Source organism: Mangifera indica, chromosome 9, assembly GCF_011075055.1.
Source record: "Mangifera indica cultivar Alphonso chromosome 9, CATAS_Mindica_2.1, whole genome shotgun sequence".
Classification (NCBI taxonomy): Eukaryota; Viridiplantae; Streptophyta; class Magnoliopsida; order Sapindales; family Anacardiaceae; genus Mangifera; species Mangifera indica.
The window spans coordinates 4,684,549-4,699,762 of NC_058145.1; the positions used below are offsets into that span (position 1 = coordinate 4,684,549).

General features: G+C 34.7%; 2 protein-coding genes across 5 annotated transcripts; one reads left to right on the plus strand and one right to left on the minus strand.

Annotated features, from left to right (window-relative positions):
- Nucleotides 1–2,000: 2,000 nt before the first annotated feature.
- LOC123225716 (zinc finger CCCH domain-containing protein 30-like) lies at nt 2,001–6,133 on the plus strand. Its single transcript, XM_044649831.1, has 2 exons — nt 2,001–2,297; nt 3,185–6,133. Exon 2 carries the CDS (start codon nt 3,297–3,299, stop codon nt 5,400–5,402), a length of 2,106 nt encoding a protein of 701 aa, XP_044505766.1. The 5' UTR covers nt 2,001–2,297; nt 3,185–3,296; the 3' UTR covers nt 5,403–6,133.
- Nucleotides 6,134–7,894: 1,761 nt separating this feature from the next.
- On the minus strand, nt 7,895–14,632 carry LOC123224931 (protein DETOXIFICATION 42-like). Of its 4 annotated transcripts, XR_006504087.1 has the most exons (15): nt 14,563–14,632; nt 13,949–14,015; nt 13,476–13,597; nt 12,641–12,850; nt 12,289–12,473; nt 11,942–12,077; nt 11,440–11,536; nt 11,217–11,317; nt 10,408–10,571; nt 9,425–9,496; nt 9,231–9,347; nt 9,031–9,126; nt 8,637–8,758; nt 8,252–8,379; nt 7,895–7,977 (listed from the first exon to the last, which is right to left on the minus strand). XR_006504087.1 is itself a non-coding variant. In XM_044648718.1 (14 exons), exons 1-14 carry the CDS (start codon nt 14,618–14,620, stop codon nt 8,337–8,339), a joined length of 1,590 nt encoding a protein of 529 aa, XP_044504653.1. In that variant the 5' UTR covers nt 14,621–14,632; the 3' UTR covers nt 7,923–8,336. The 4 variants fall into 4 exon arrangements, 3 of the variants coding, with proteins under 3 accessions (XP_044504653.1, XP_044504654.1, XP_044504655.1); XM_044648718.1 differs by having other exon boundaries at nt 7,923–8,379; XM_044648719.1 differs by having other exon boundaries at nt 7,923–8,379; nt 14,518–14,568.
- Between the last annotated feature and the right edge of the window lie 582 nt (nt 14,633–15,214).

Below are 15,214 nucleotides of genomic sequence, written 5' to 3' on the forward strand. Positions count from 1 at the left end.
GACAAATAGTATTTTCAAAATATATAGGGAGAATATGATACTTTTTGAAGGAGTGACACCTAGAACTAGGGTTTCTAAAATATTTTTGGGATTGAATTATAAGTTTTTAAACATTTTTAAAAGTTAAATTCTTTTGTTTAAAATGTTTGAGTTTGATTTTTAAATGAATTATTTTTATTTTCTTTTTAAAATTAATAGATGATAAAATTCTTTTAAAAAAATTTAATTTTTGGTAAAAAGTATTATTTATGTCATTTATGTGTGAAAAATATTTTTAGGTTAAATCTTAAGTGAAAAATGTGATTTACTCTTTTGAAAAAGGCTAAAAAACTTATTTCCACTCAAGGTTTGTTGCAAACCTAAATTAATATTTACTAATTTTTGAAAATTTAAATACCATCCTTCTATCAAAATTCATGTTAAAAGACAAAATTATCATTTAATTAAAATATTAAAAATTACTAAAAATATCGCATTTTCCCCCTAGGTTTACAAATATAACAATTTATCTTATTTAATGTTTGAAAAGTGATCATTTTTCTTTTAAGGTTTTTTTTCTTCTCTTGTGACCTCGATTCTAGTTGACGACCATCTTTCGCACCCATTTCTCCTTCCAGATTTTGACTATCTCTCCTTCCTTTCGATGTTGATCATTACTAAAAGAAATTTGTTTAAACAATAAACGAATTGTTCAAATGAATTATCTTCGTTTTAACGATTCATCGCCATCTAAATAAAGATGAAGGGTCAAATGATAACATCTTTTACTCTTTAAAAAATAAAAATAATAAAATTATATATATTTAATTTTAATATCTAATAATATATTCTAAATAATATAATAATTAAATAATTTTAAAAAAAAATAATAAATGATATTATAATAATGTATTATATAAATACCCATTTTAATTCTAAAAAATGGGCAAAAATCCAACCGCGTATCCATTTTTCTCTTGTGTATTCATTACACACTTTTCTAAAATTAAAAAATGGTTATATTTTCTTTCTCTCTGTATTTAGTCAACTAGGGCCGGCTCTAAGGTTGCCCTTTTTAATTATTATATTTAAAAAAGAAATTCAAATAATATAACCATAAATTAAAAAATAACATTTTGTATCTGGCTTTTCATCTTTATTCTTTTAAAAGAAATTTTCAATTTCACGTCGTTTTTGTGTTGCTGGCTGTTGCATCCTTTTTCTTTCCTTGTGATTTGACTCCGATATTTAACCATAATTGACTCTTCCTTCAAGTCCGCCCTGCTCCTCTTCTAAGTAAGAGTACACTTGAAAATCCAGACACTTAAATCTCTCTCTCTCTCCTCTATTGGCGGACGCCAGTCCTCTTTTAAATTCAGTTTAATCCCACCTCCCGTACGCTCGTTGTCACCGGCTCCGCCGGTTACCTCTTTCTACTCACTTACCTAACCAGTCACCTTTCGTACCTTTCCACCTCCCCAACCGGTTCCCGAGAACTTCTGAAGCTTTGTCTAGATTTGATCTCATGTCATTTGCTTACTATAACTAATATTTTCACGCCACGTGTCAAAATATCATCGGGCAGGTACGCAATGAACATCTCATTCTAGAGACTTCTAGGGGCATTTCAGGCTTTAAAGCGGACAACTTTAGAGAGTTTTTCCTTTTAATAACTGCCAGATCACTCTGTACTAGCATTTAATTCTGAAACGTAGAACACCCGATTCCTCCCATTCAAAAATTAACTTTCATGTAAGATGAATTTGGGTTGAATTTCTATAAAATTTGACCCCGATACACGGTTAAATTATTACACACCGATCTACATGTCGTTTCAGTACCGTCAAAAATTCACACAACCGACCAATTCTACGTCGCCACGTCATAGAAATAACATATTTATCCTTAGAACAAACCTCAAAATATGACGCGTCGTGATGTGACTGGTGGATTAAAAAGTAGAAGAACAATTAAAAACCACAGACAATCAAAATTCTCAGTGCGTTTGTCTTTAATAATTTTAATTTTTCTAGGCGATTTTATCAAAACACAAAATTTAAAAATTAAAATTATTTTTTTATTCTCAGTTTATTTTTTCCCCTTCTTTTTTGATTGTCATGAAAGGAAGAAAGAAAGCAAAACTTGGGAAATGGGGATATGATAAGAAGAAGAAGCTGAGTTCTTCTCTCTTCCTTACCAGATCTTAGTTGAAGTTCGAGTTGAAGAGTTGTCGTTTAGATCTGAGAAGTAGTTTGAAGTTTGAAAATAGAAACTCTCTTTGCGTTATGGCTTCTCCTTCTTTCTTTCTCTGTGAACCGGTAAGATTCGCTTTCGTAATCTCATCTTTCACTTGCTTGTGTAGTTGTGATCACGTGTGTTTTCGTGCTGTGTCGATGAACACTTATTAATAAGGTCGTGCTTTTGATGTAATGAATGTGTGAGTGATCACATATTAGAAGATCCTTTGTTTTTTCGAAGTTTAATTAAGAAACGATGAGAATGAATGACAAAGATTTGGTTTCTATTAGATCTTTTACTTCTTTATAATTGATTCTTCTTTTGTTTTTGAATTTGAAGTTTTGACTTGTTTTAGTTTAGATCCATTTTTTTGTTCTGTTTGGTTCCGGAGAAAACACGGGAAATTTAGAGGGAAATCTTCTCTATTATGATAAATGAGAAGATTGATTATTAAATATTCAATAGCATGATGTTTGGTCACTTGAAAGCTTGTATAAAGTAAGCTGATAAATCTGAGTTTTTACGTGCGTGTGTTTTGACTCTCTGCTTGGTTTGGGAGATCATGCAAGAAAATGAGGGATAACGCGTAGAGGTTGCTTACAGAATATAAACAATTCCCGTTGTCACTTTTCTCTTTCCGATTTTGAGGTTGAATGGGATTTTGTGGTATCATGTGATAAACTACTTGCATACCGGTGATGCGTGACTTAGTTATTTTGTTGTCTACATTTGGTGCTTTTATTTTCAATCAATTTGCCCTAAACTGTAAGTGGATGTTACATCTCCTGGCTTTTATTTCACTTCATCGATAGTCACAACTTAAACTCATCTATTTTATATCGAACTCTGTCTCTCTTCAATATATTAAGGGTTTTTTTACCGTTTATATACAGTTTATCTTTCCAGTCAATTTATGAAATTATGTTTCTTCATGAGATGATTTAATTGATGAGATGTTTAATTTCAGCTAAATTTATAGCAAATGAAAGCATGTGCTGTGGACAGGAGCGGTTGAAGCTGACATCGCCTCAGACACCTTTGTTTATTCCTTTGACAAAAATAGACACACTAACAAAGACATGAATCGCTTGACAATCGAGACTGATGATACTTTTGCGAGCATACTTGAGCTTGCTGCCAACAATGACTTTGAGGGCTTCAAACGGACCATTGACTGTGATCCATCAGGTATTGATGAGATTGGATTATGGTATGGTAGACAGAAGGGCTCAAAGCAAATGGTTAATGAGCAGAGAACCCCTTTAATGGTTGCTGCTACATACGGTAGTATTGATATCATAAGACTGATTCTTTCCCAATCAGATGCTGATGTAAATCGGGCATGTGGTAATGATAAAAGCACTGCCCTTCATTGTGCTGCCTCAGGTGGGGCTTTAAATGCTGTTGATGTTGTTAAACTGCTTTTAGCTGCTGGTGCTGATCCGAATTTGGTAGATGCAAACGGTCATCGTCCTGTTGACATTATTATTGTTCCTCATAAGCTACAAGATGTGAGATTGGCTCTTGAAGAACTCCTTGCAGCTGATAGTTCTGTGGATGAGCGTAATCTTAGGGTGTCAACTGCTACATCAAATTCAAATTCACCGCCTCTTTCACCTTCTTTTGAAAATGGATCACCAACATTTGCGTTGGATTCTGCAGTAAAATCAAAGCTTAATGATGCTCCTACTTCTTATGCATCAGAGAAGAAAGAATATCCTATTGACCCGTCTCTCCCAGACATCAAAAACAGCATCTATTCTACTGATGAATTTCGGATGTACTCATTCAAGGTGCGGCCTTGTTCACGTGCATATTCCCATGATTGGACTGAGTGCCCATTTGTTCACCCAGGTGAAAACGCTCGGAGAAGGGATCCGAGAAAGTTTCATTACAGTTGTGTTCCTTGTCCTGATTTCAGAAAGGGGGCTTGTAGACGTGGGGATATGTGTGAGTATGCTCATGGTGTTTTTGAGTGTTGGCTTCACCCAGCTCAGTATCGAACCCGGCTTTGCAAAGATGGTACAAATTGTGCTAGGAGAGTTTGCTTCTTTGCACATACTCCTGACGAACTACGACCATTGTATGTGTCCACTGGTTCGGCTGTCCCTTCTCCTCGCTCAAGTACCATTGGCGCTACAGCCATGGACTTTGCTGCTGCATTGAGCCTTTTACCCGGCTCTCCTTCATCAGTGTCTGTCATGTCTCCGTCACCATTCACTCCACCGATGTCTCCATCTGCTAATGGCATGTCACACTCAAATGTTGGTTGGCCCCAACCAAATGTTCCAGCTTTGCATCTACCGGGAAGTAATCTTCAATCCAGTCGCTTGAGATCTTCTCTGAATGCAAGAGACATTCCTGCAGAAGATTTCAATATGCTTCCAGATTTTGATGTGCAGCAACAGCAGCGACTTAATGAGTTATCCAGCCTCTCACAGCCATCTCTGAGTTCTAACTCCTTGAACCGATCTGGTCGGCTGAAAGTTCTAACCCCATCAAATCTTGATGAACTCTTTTCTGCTGAGAGCTCATCTCCACATTACACTGATCAAGCGCTGGCTTCTGCTGTTTTCTCGCCAACACATAAATCTGCAGTTCTCAATCAATTTCAGCAGCAGCCGAGCATGTTATCACCCATCAACACAAATTTCTCTCCAAAGACTGTTGATCACCCTCTATTGCAGGCCTCTTTTGGGGTGCCATCATCTGGAAGGATGTCTCCTCGGAATGTGGAACCTATATCTCCAATGAGTCCTCGAATGGTATGGTTAGCCCAACGGGAGAAGCAGCAACATTTTCGCAGCCTTAGCTCTCGAGAACTTGGCGTCAACTCCACTGCAGCTATTGGTTCCCCAGTAAATTCTTGGTCAAAATGGGGTTCATCAAATGGGAAACCAGATTGGGCTGTAACTACAGATGAATTGGGTAAGCATAGGAGATCGTCTTCATTTGAGCTTGGCAATAGTGAAGAGCCCGATTTATCATGGGTTCAGTCACTTGTTAAAGAATCTCCCACTGATATGAAAGAAAAGCTGACAACACCTTCTTCAGGTGTGGCCGCTGCCCCTTCTTCAAGCGAGGGTTCAAATATGAATCCCCTAATTGAATCAGTTGATCATGCTGTTTTGGGAGCATGGATCGAGCAAATGCAGCTTGACCAACTCGTGGCTCAGCAAAATTGAAACTTTTTGGTAAATAATGTGTTTTTTTTTGGGTTAAAGTCGAAGAAAGATGTGCGAGAGTAACAGAATCAGAAACAAGAAAATGACGAGGGAAGAAAGTAGTTTGAAAAGGAAAATTTATTATCACCATTTATTATTGCAACAGAAGTTAGGAAAAAAAAAGAAAGGTGAGGAGAAACCTCTGGGTTTTATTCAAAAGATTAAAATCCCGGGCTAGTTTTTTTTTTTTTTTTTTTTAATCTTAATATTCTCAAATTCGAAAGACCTATTATTGTCATTTTTTTCCTTGGAAAATGAGCAACTTTCAATGAAATTAAGAGCTCTTTGTTTTGATTATCCTCCGTTTTCTGCCATAGTCACTATCTTAGGAGATTAAGAAAAGAAGATGGGGTGAAGACGTTTCAAGAAGAGAGAGGTTAGAAGTTGTGTTGTTTGGTTGGTCCAATTTTTGGGGATGACAAGGGAAAATTTTGCTTCTCTTACTGTAGTTTGGAAATCAATAATTGTTGGGGGAAGCAATGAGACTCGCATAATGATGTAACGTTAAACTTTAATTTATTGCTATTATTATTATTATTATTATTATTATTATTCTAAATTCCTGTATTCTATTAATACTTTTTCTTGCATTTAGTTGTTGTATTGATTATCTTGCAATAATGTAATTTTGGATGGAAGATTGTGAATTGTGATCTGGTGGAAGTGGATTCTAAATCCCACTATTTTGGGAATTCTTTTTTTTTCTTTAAATTTATCTGGGAATTTATGGTTGGGTTCGTAAAAACTTTATGATAGTGTGGGTATTATTCCTCACGTGTATAAAACTATGCTCTCTAACACTACACCGAGTCCAACCGAACAGAATTCTAGCCGAGTATTTTGGGTAATGATTTATTTATTGGGCAATTTTACCTACAAAGGATAAATTTCACTATATTTGATATTATCAACATTGACTATTTTAACAATTATTGAGAAGGGATTTTCAATAATTTTAGAGCCTTTTGCGACTTGTAATACATTGAAACTTAAAATAAAAGAAACAAAGAAGACAAGCAAAAGAAACAATGTGAAGAATGATTGTTAATTGATAAATAAGAAGCTTTATTTTGGAGCAAAGTGGGGAGAATAGTTGAAGCATGAAAGATGAATTAGGTTGGATGGTGTCATATTCAAAAGGGTTTTTGTTTGGTTATTGAAAATGATTTGATTGTATGGACCCTTGACAAACAACATGTTACGTCAAGTTTTTTTTTTTTAAAGGGTTTGGTAAATTCTACTTTATGGATTTACTTTTTACTGTAAAGGAGGTGATATTCTGTTTTTATTTGTTCTTCCGCTTGATAAAAAGAAAGAAAGATGAAATGAATGGTTTTGTCATTGACAATGAGATTTTATTTTCAAGCTTCTTTGAGTTGTTTCCACTTGTGCTAAGAGATAATTTTCTTGCATCTCATATAATTTGTTGGGGGTTTAAAATTTGGTCCATTTATATAGTATAGGGCAAATTAAATTTATATTATAGAAATTTGGTATAAAAAAACAAGGAAAACAAGTAACAATAAGTACACAATTTTAAACAATTAAATTATGTGTAAGGTGTGAGTGGAGGAGGAATTAAGAAGTTTCAAGCAACAAATCCTCATTAATTAGAGAGTTAAAAGGGGTACTGGTTTGGTGGGTAAGTTATTGATGTGATTTTGGTAATAAAATTTTCCATTTTGGGTACCCATAAATGCATTTGTAAGCATCAACTTTCATATTTTTTTAATTTTTCAGCTCTAGGCTATCCCTTCTTATTATTGATCTATCTTCCACATAATAAGTTTACACTTTAGGAGGCATACTAGTACATGTTGGTTCATATCCCACAAAATTCTCATGACAGAAAAGAAAGACTTATACTTCCACAACATTAAAGAAAAATATAATACACCATATTTGGTCAAATTGAAGGGATTTTGAAAGGTGTTGGCAATCATTTGGTTTAAAAAACTAGATCTAAAAATAACCCCATATGAAATCATTTGCATTGCAATTGAAATGTACATGGCAAAGGACTAGTTTAGGGAAATTTGGTCCAGCAAATTAAATTGGAATATCAGAATAAATAGTAAAGTTGGGTAGTGTTTGGTGTGGTTGAGCCAATAATCATAGGCCAGTGCAATTATAGGGTTGTATTTTGGTTACCAAATGAATGTCCCAAAAGAAGACCAGTACTACTATCAGTCAGTCTCCTTCCAACCACATAATTTTATTACAAATACTTGATTTTTAAATATAATTTTTTTACCTGGAAGTTGTATTTATTGATGATGCCATATTTATGGTGATGATATTATTATTATTATTATTATATATGAAAAAATTGTGGATATTTCCATATTTTATCAATGAGAGTGCAGAGCAGAGCCTCACAGCTAGCCATGGGTAAACATAAGAAGCTCAACATGCACATGCAGAAGTAATTATAGGTTAATATTGATGCCAGATAGACAAATCTTTCTATAATATCCATGGGGAAATTGCTAACACTCATGTAGCCAATAGAATTTATGACTTAGTGTTAAGACAGTTCAAGCTTTTAGGTCATCAGTCCAATGACCTTTAGAGAGGACCAAACAAAAAAAAAAAGAGTAGAAATTGTTGCATTCACTCAAGTAGCAACCAGGAAAGATCTGACTATTATTTGACTAGCTGACTACACCAAATTATACCAGTGGCAGCTTGCTTCTATCAACATGATGGCTTGACTGCCTTCATATATTATTACTCTGATACTATATACATATGCTGTTTGAAGATACCAGGAATGAAGACAAACCAATCATTCCTGAATGCTTTTTCATTTCTGCTTATCCCAGTAAGATGATTGTTCGAAATAACACATGCAAATGAACAACATTTGGATTTACAAGAATGAAAGAATACCATTCAAACCCTGAGAAAGTTCCAAGGTCCCGCCCCAGTTCCTATCCTGCAGATGTAAGATGCTCGCTTGTTAAGGGACTTTTCACTTTTCCAGATTAAGTCAAGACAATCCTTGATGTAAGTTAAAATCATTAGTTGATAATCTTTCTCTTTGAAACATGTAAAGAGAAGCTATTTGTTACCATGAAAAAGAATATAGCAGTAAATGAAGGAAATGCTTGTTCCTTGGACACCTTGAGAGCTCAGGCAAGTGTATAATATTCTATATCTTGAAGAATATAAGCAGTCAATTAGAAACCTTACCTAAAAAATCCGGCAAAAGAACGCAAAATCATATAAATGGATAAAGCAATCCAGATGCCAATATAACCATGAGTTGAGGAAAGTATGAACAAGCACAGGATGCTGATTACTGCCACTGCAACCTAAGAGTGAAGAAAGAGAGGATTTAGACAGAAATAAAGCCAACCAAGAATCAGATACAAGAGACCTTTAAATAATTGCATACAAATGATTGATTATTGTGAAAATAACGATATATACAATGAATTCATAAAAATATTAGATGTCTACCTTTAATCAAGTATTGTGTAAATGAAGATTATGCAGAATGAAGAGGTACACATGTGAAGCACTAACCACAGATGAAACTTATTAATTGCGGTAACAGCAAATGGCCTTTACAAATTAAACTTACCATTGAGTAGGCAGAATATGCATAATCAGATGCTCCATAGTTGATTCCATCAAAAATGAAGGCTAATGCATTGATGGGTTGAGTCACTGCAATAAACTAATCGGCCAAAAGAAAAAAATTAATTCCAGTACAGTCTGTTGTCAATTGAATGGAATGAAGAACACTCATTTTGTAAATTTGGGAAGCGTAAAGAGGAATACCGGAGTGGTTACACTGATAAGTTGCAAAACACTGACTTCTGTTGTAAATAATCTGGAACCATAAGGTAACCCAAACATAATTGTGACTGAGAACACTAGCCCCAGAATGAAGCCAAGCTGCATATAGAGCCACAGCATTTTTAATCCAGAATAAAACAGAAGGAGATAGTACTTAATTTAAAATAATAGCATACCTGCAATACATGAGAGGCAGTGGTTCTAGCCTTGTCATAATCTCTCTTCACGAATGCGCTTGCAAGGATTGTCTGATAATAGGCAGAAACCAGTTACAGTCCACTATGTATAAATTTACAAAATGAGAGACACAAGAGGAAGTTTAATCTGAAAAGAGATGCAGATGTCAGAAACTGATATTACATAAATTTACAAAAGGATGACATTTCAGTATCCCTAGAAGCAGTTGCAGTTTTTACATATTTATTCTAATTCCCATCACTGCCTGAAACAAAATAAACTTGTGAATAGAAAGTTTAACTGAGAATGACCATAAGTTCGCATTACGGTGTACAGAACTCCAAATCTAAAGAGGAATACTGCATATGCTGCTTAGAGAATGGCAAACTGTGATATGAAGCCTGCATCAAAAAATCTTTAAATGTTTTATATTCTCTTTTGCAGCCTGTACCGAGCTCCACTGAAATCTTAACATTAAATCCTAACAATTTAACAAGCCCTCAGTCTAATTATGATCTGAAAAAGAATCCATAAAGTTTGTGGTTAAATATATTGAACGCTGAGCAAACTCTCGATATTTACTTTTGAGGCCAAGAGGACTACACAAAATTTAACAAAGAGACATTATTATTGAAAACAAAGGAATTCCACAGACCCAGGAAAACTGAGAACCTGATAATTTTCGTTAAGCCTTTTATACATTTACACTCCAAGAAATTATTACTTCCATCACACTCATGAAACTTCTTTCATTAAGATGACATGTCTCCATCAGGAAAAAGCTTGCACTTGCATTATTTCTTTCTTGTTTTATCATGTTCCTTAAAACACATCAATCTGTTTATCCTTTTGGCCCTTTGTCACATCAGGTTCCATACTGCATAATAAATAAACCAAATTTTCTTTTCACAGTACATCGATGAGTTCCCATTCTAGACCACCAAAAAGAACTTTCTACTCTCTATGTGAAAATAATTCTTACTTGTGCAGAAACTGCGAGCCCATCCGCTAGTAAAGATGTGGCCAGCCAAATCTGCAAGCAAATCTGGAATGCAGCCATTGTTGTTGACCCCTGCCTTGCAGCCAATGATGCTGATAGGGTCACACAAAATGTTACAGCTATTACCCTTACCATTAGCAGAAATCCTGAAAACGGACACTCAAAGAAGTCACAAATAGATAAGTAAATAATGTCTTAGTTTGTGTTGTGATGATAACTAGAAGATTATGCGCAGAGAAAAATAGTAAATGCTTATTCAAAAATTAAAAAAAAAAAAAGAAAAGGATAAAAACGGAGGTGGGGGAGAAAACAAGCTATAACACCAACTGTGTTCACACCGCAATGTTTAGGATATGTGAATTAGTCTGGCAATAGAAATGAGCACAAAGAAAGATGGTGAACTGCCAGAGCAATAGCTGCATGGTAAACTTTTTAATTTAATATCAGCTGACTCTTATTAAAGAGGCGAAACACTGATACATGCATAATATCTGGTAGTTGGAAATAAATCTTATGAATCTATGACAACTTGAACATGAAAGCTATCAGAATATGGTACTTAGAGTTCAGGTGCACTTTTCCGATTAATGAAGATAGCCTATTAAAGATATATTAGCCTACAATATATCATTCAGATTGTCTATTCACTAATAAAAATTTCACAATTAGCAAAAACATATAGTCTTTATTCTATGAATATGAAAGAGAGTATAAAGTGAAAATTTGAACTCTCATCACTTTTAGGAAGTATGGAAGAAAATTTTGAAATAGAAACCAACTTTGTAGCTCACCATTTTTAAGAAACCGATCAAATTGTAGATCTTTGAAACTTGGTGGCAACAGATCAACTTTTTCAATTAATTTCCACAAGAGTATCAGGGAAATCAAGTACCTGTTGAAATGCACAGGATAATCAAGGTGAAGATCAAGGTATTTTTAGAAATAATATTGTAGCATGACCATGGAGTCAGAAATGAGAAAACTAGATTCTGTCTGCAAAAATGTAGAACTTACTGGGAAATTACATGAGCAATGGCTGCACCACTAACGCCCATACGGAATACAAAAATAAATATTGGGTCTAAAACCACGTTTGCTAGATCTCCCACAACTACAAGAAAAAAAAAAAACCAAATTAGATGAAAATGAGCTACAAAGTAAGTCAATATGTATTATTCCATATTGTTTTAAACATCCTCAGGAGAAAAATGATTCCATATTGTTCTCTATACAAGGCATCAGCTGGAATGGAGATATTACCACAGAAGAAAATTAAAAAATATGGTAAACACCACCCCAGTTCTTGAAGCAACAATGTTTCACATGCAATGCATAAACCCATATCAAATTAAAATCCAAAACAGATTAACAAATTCAATTTCTAGAGCATAATGAAATGACTTCCTTTGTATGGGATTTTCAACATACATTTGCATGTCACCATTGTCTAACAACAAATAAAAAATTACCAGAACGTTAGAGGAGTAAAAAGGCTTGAAGAGAAGGCTCTGCTTACCGGTAGCATATAATGGAGTTTTAGTATCCTTAAATCCTCGAAAGATCCCTTGCATGGATAAAGAGAGAAGAAGAGAAGGAGCACCAATTGACCTCAATGTCAAGTATTTCTGAGCAGGCCTTATCATAGGAGAATCCTGCACATTCAAAATTAGCCTACTACCATTACTCCTGACATTAGTATCAGAAAGACAGTTGGAGTAACTAAGGATATCAGATCAACCTTATCAAAAAGAGAAATCCTTAGAAAACTTTGTCTAGAAAGATAAATCATTAGAAAAAATTGTCTAGAAAGAACTTGTGAGTACAAAGGGCCTCAATGTTCTGCTATTTAAAATGAACACTCACAGATTTTACACCCATATAGTTTAAGATAGGTTTGGCAGCCAGAATGAGGAATAAAGCTTGAATGAGCCCAAGCACAGTACCAATAACCATTGCCACAGAAGCTGATGGAATATGCCTTCTCTCATGCTCAGTTTCGCTCCTTTGTGTATAAGCACTGCTTATGGATGACATCTTGGATGAAGATTCTGGTTGTTGGGATCACCCGTATAATAATGTTAGCGACAGAAAATTGCAGAAAGGCATATGAAGAGAGTAACTTTTGTATACATTTGACCATTGTCTGAGAATGCTATCAACCATACAATAGCATGATCCTTCAACAACATATGAGAGAAAGAATAGGAAAGCTTACTGACTAGATGTATCAGCTCTTCCATTTCCTTATTTGTAGTAAAACCCTTTTCAAGATTTTCATCTTCTTGTGCTTCTGCATTCAATTTTCCAATAGTATCTTCCTCAGCAACAAAAGAAGTTGTAACACTAACAAGTGGGAATATTGTAATCCTGGATACTTGATTGAACACAGCAATAGAAACTCCTACAGCAGCGAGCTCCACAGGTCCTATATGGATAAATAATATTAGAAACAGAAACAAGATAATATATCAAGTAATGACGTACTGCTACTATATGATTGAAATTTAGTGATAACTTCATTAATTAAGAAGAATAATCAGCAAGCTCCATGTAGTATGTCTACCCACTAGTGCACATGAATCAACTATAACAATTATACCTAGAGTACAACTGAAAAAACTGATAATAACAGAAAGTCAAAGGAAGAGAAACATGTGTTGATACCTTGTCTAGATACAGTAAAGGTATTAGCTCCGATAAAGAGAGATTGAATTTCAACCAAAATTCAGAATTTCAAAATAATTTTAGTTCTTGAATTAGCATCTTAAAGCATATTTGTAATAATATTCAAGACAATGAAGTTTTTATTTTGCTATTCTTTTTAATATTTCAACTTACATGCATTTTTTGATCTCTTCAAAATTTCATTCAATTCATGCCTATGGAGTAATAGGAATATGGTTGTTACTACCAGGATAAACATCATAATCAGAGAGAAATAACATTTCACCATGTTTCACAACCATGTCGAACAACATTATCATTGAGGTCAATAAGTATCAAGCAAGCTGCAGCTTTCTGGGAAAAAGATGGATATAATAAAAACAAACCTATGTGGCCAATGAACGCAGTGTCAATCAGGGAAGCAACAGGGTCAGCTGCTAAAGCCAGTGTTGCAGGAAGCGCAATCTTTGCTATTTCTAGGCCTAGCTCATCCTTCTTGAAGATATTCCTGACCACCCATTGTGGATTTATACTCATTAGATACAGTGAATTATTATTACTAGTGTTTACTTCCGATAAGGAATAATAAAACTTTCAAGCAGTCTCAATCTACATTTAATCATGAAAAAGCTTAAGAATTTGCCTGCTATTACACAGAAGGATTCTCTATACAATTATGAATAAGCAAATTCATAATAACCGAATAGAATCAACACAATTCAAAAGGAGGATTATCATTTGATAGAAATTATTCACCAATCGCATATAAACCATGAAAGGATTTTACAAAGATAAAAGCAAAGAAGAAAGCAACAACACCATCGAGAAATCTGTTAAAAAATAGTTCATTAAATAATACCTTGACTTCTTGAAGAACAAGAAGAGGGGCATCCTGCTCACATTCTTCAACAGATGCTGAATAGCACCTGTAGCCATGATTAAACAAGGGCTTAATAGAAAATTTTCAAAAGAATAATTGTATTAGTTACATCACGCAACCACAAGAAGAAACGTTCGCAAATCGGAAAAATTCAACTAAGAAAGATTGCTAATACGGTGTAAGGAACTGTTCAACAAACAAGTTGACAAAGAATGAAAGCAGGAACAACTAATCGTTATGCCCCAGATGAGTCCCGAAATAAATTTAAAAAAAAGTCCAATGCTTAAGGAAGAAGCAGTAGATCCCTGGAAAGAAGTGAATTGGGTTCAACTGATCGTTCTGCCTCACATGGCTACGTATTATATGAGCCTCCCTCGGTTACAACAAGCTTACAATCTCCCAGTATATTAATATAATATATCATTTTTCATCTACTATGACCATACGACAACAATAAAAGCAATAAAAAAACAGATTCCAACAGCCATAGAAGCCCCACGAAATCGACCTCATAACAAGAGAATAAGACAAACCAGAAAACCTCGTACACGCTAATAGCAGGATTCTCTTTGAATTGTCACATTAGGACCAACCTTCGAACTCAACCACATCGCGATACGGGACTAGCTGAGGTGGAGAAGACAAAGACATCTAAGCTAAGGTCTACTTGTAAGAATCATGTATATGGTCTCTATCTAAGCATATATATATACTGAATATGCAAGATAGAAACCAAAACTAAATTGCGGAATATTAAACACTAACCTCCAGCCATTGCTTGACGATTTGATGCAGAATAATCCTCTGGAAATTGTTCTGAACCTTCGTCTTCCAGGTGATCTCTTTTTCTCATAGAATGGTGTATGTTTTCAGTATAGAAAAAGCTCACCCAGGGACCCTATTTATAGCCTGAAGAAGCATTCTACCATCAAGAATGCTACGCAAATTGTGGAGTTATGACATGGGAGTTACAGACCATTACACCATGAAGAAGTAACTGCATGAAGCAGTTACCATTATCCCATGAAGAGGTAACTGCTGCAGTTACCATGCATGAAGCCATGAAGAAAGCAGTTACCATGCATGAAGCCATGAAGAAAGAAAAAACTAACATTCTCCCACTTGGTCTGTAACCCATCAATCCACATACTGAAGTAAAGAAATAAAATACATGAATCATGGCGATAAGTCCTCTAAGAACGAGTATTATCTTCCATGTATCACGATGTATTCATTCCTTTATGA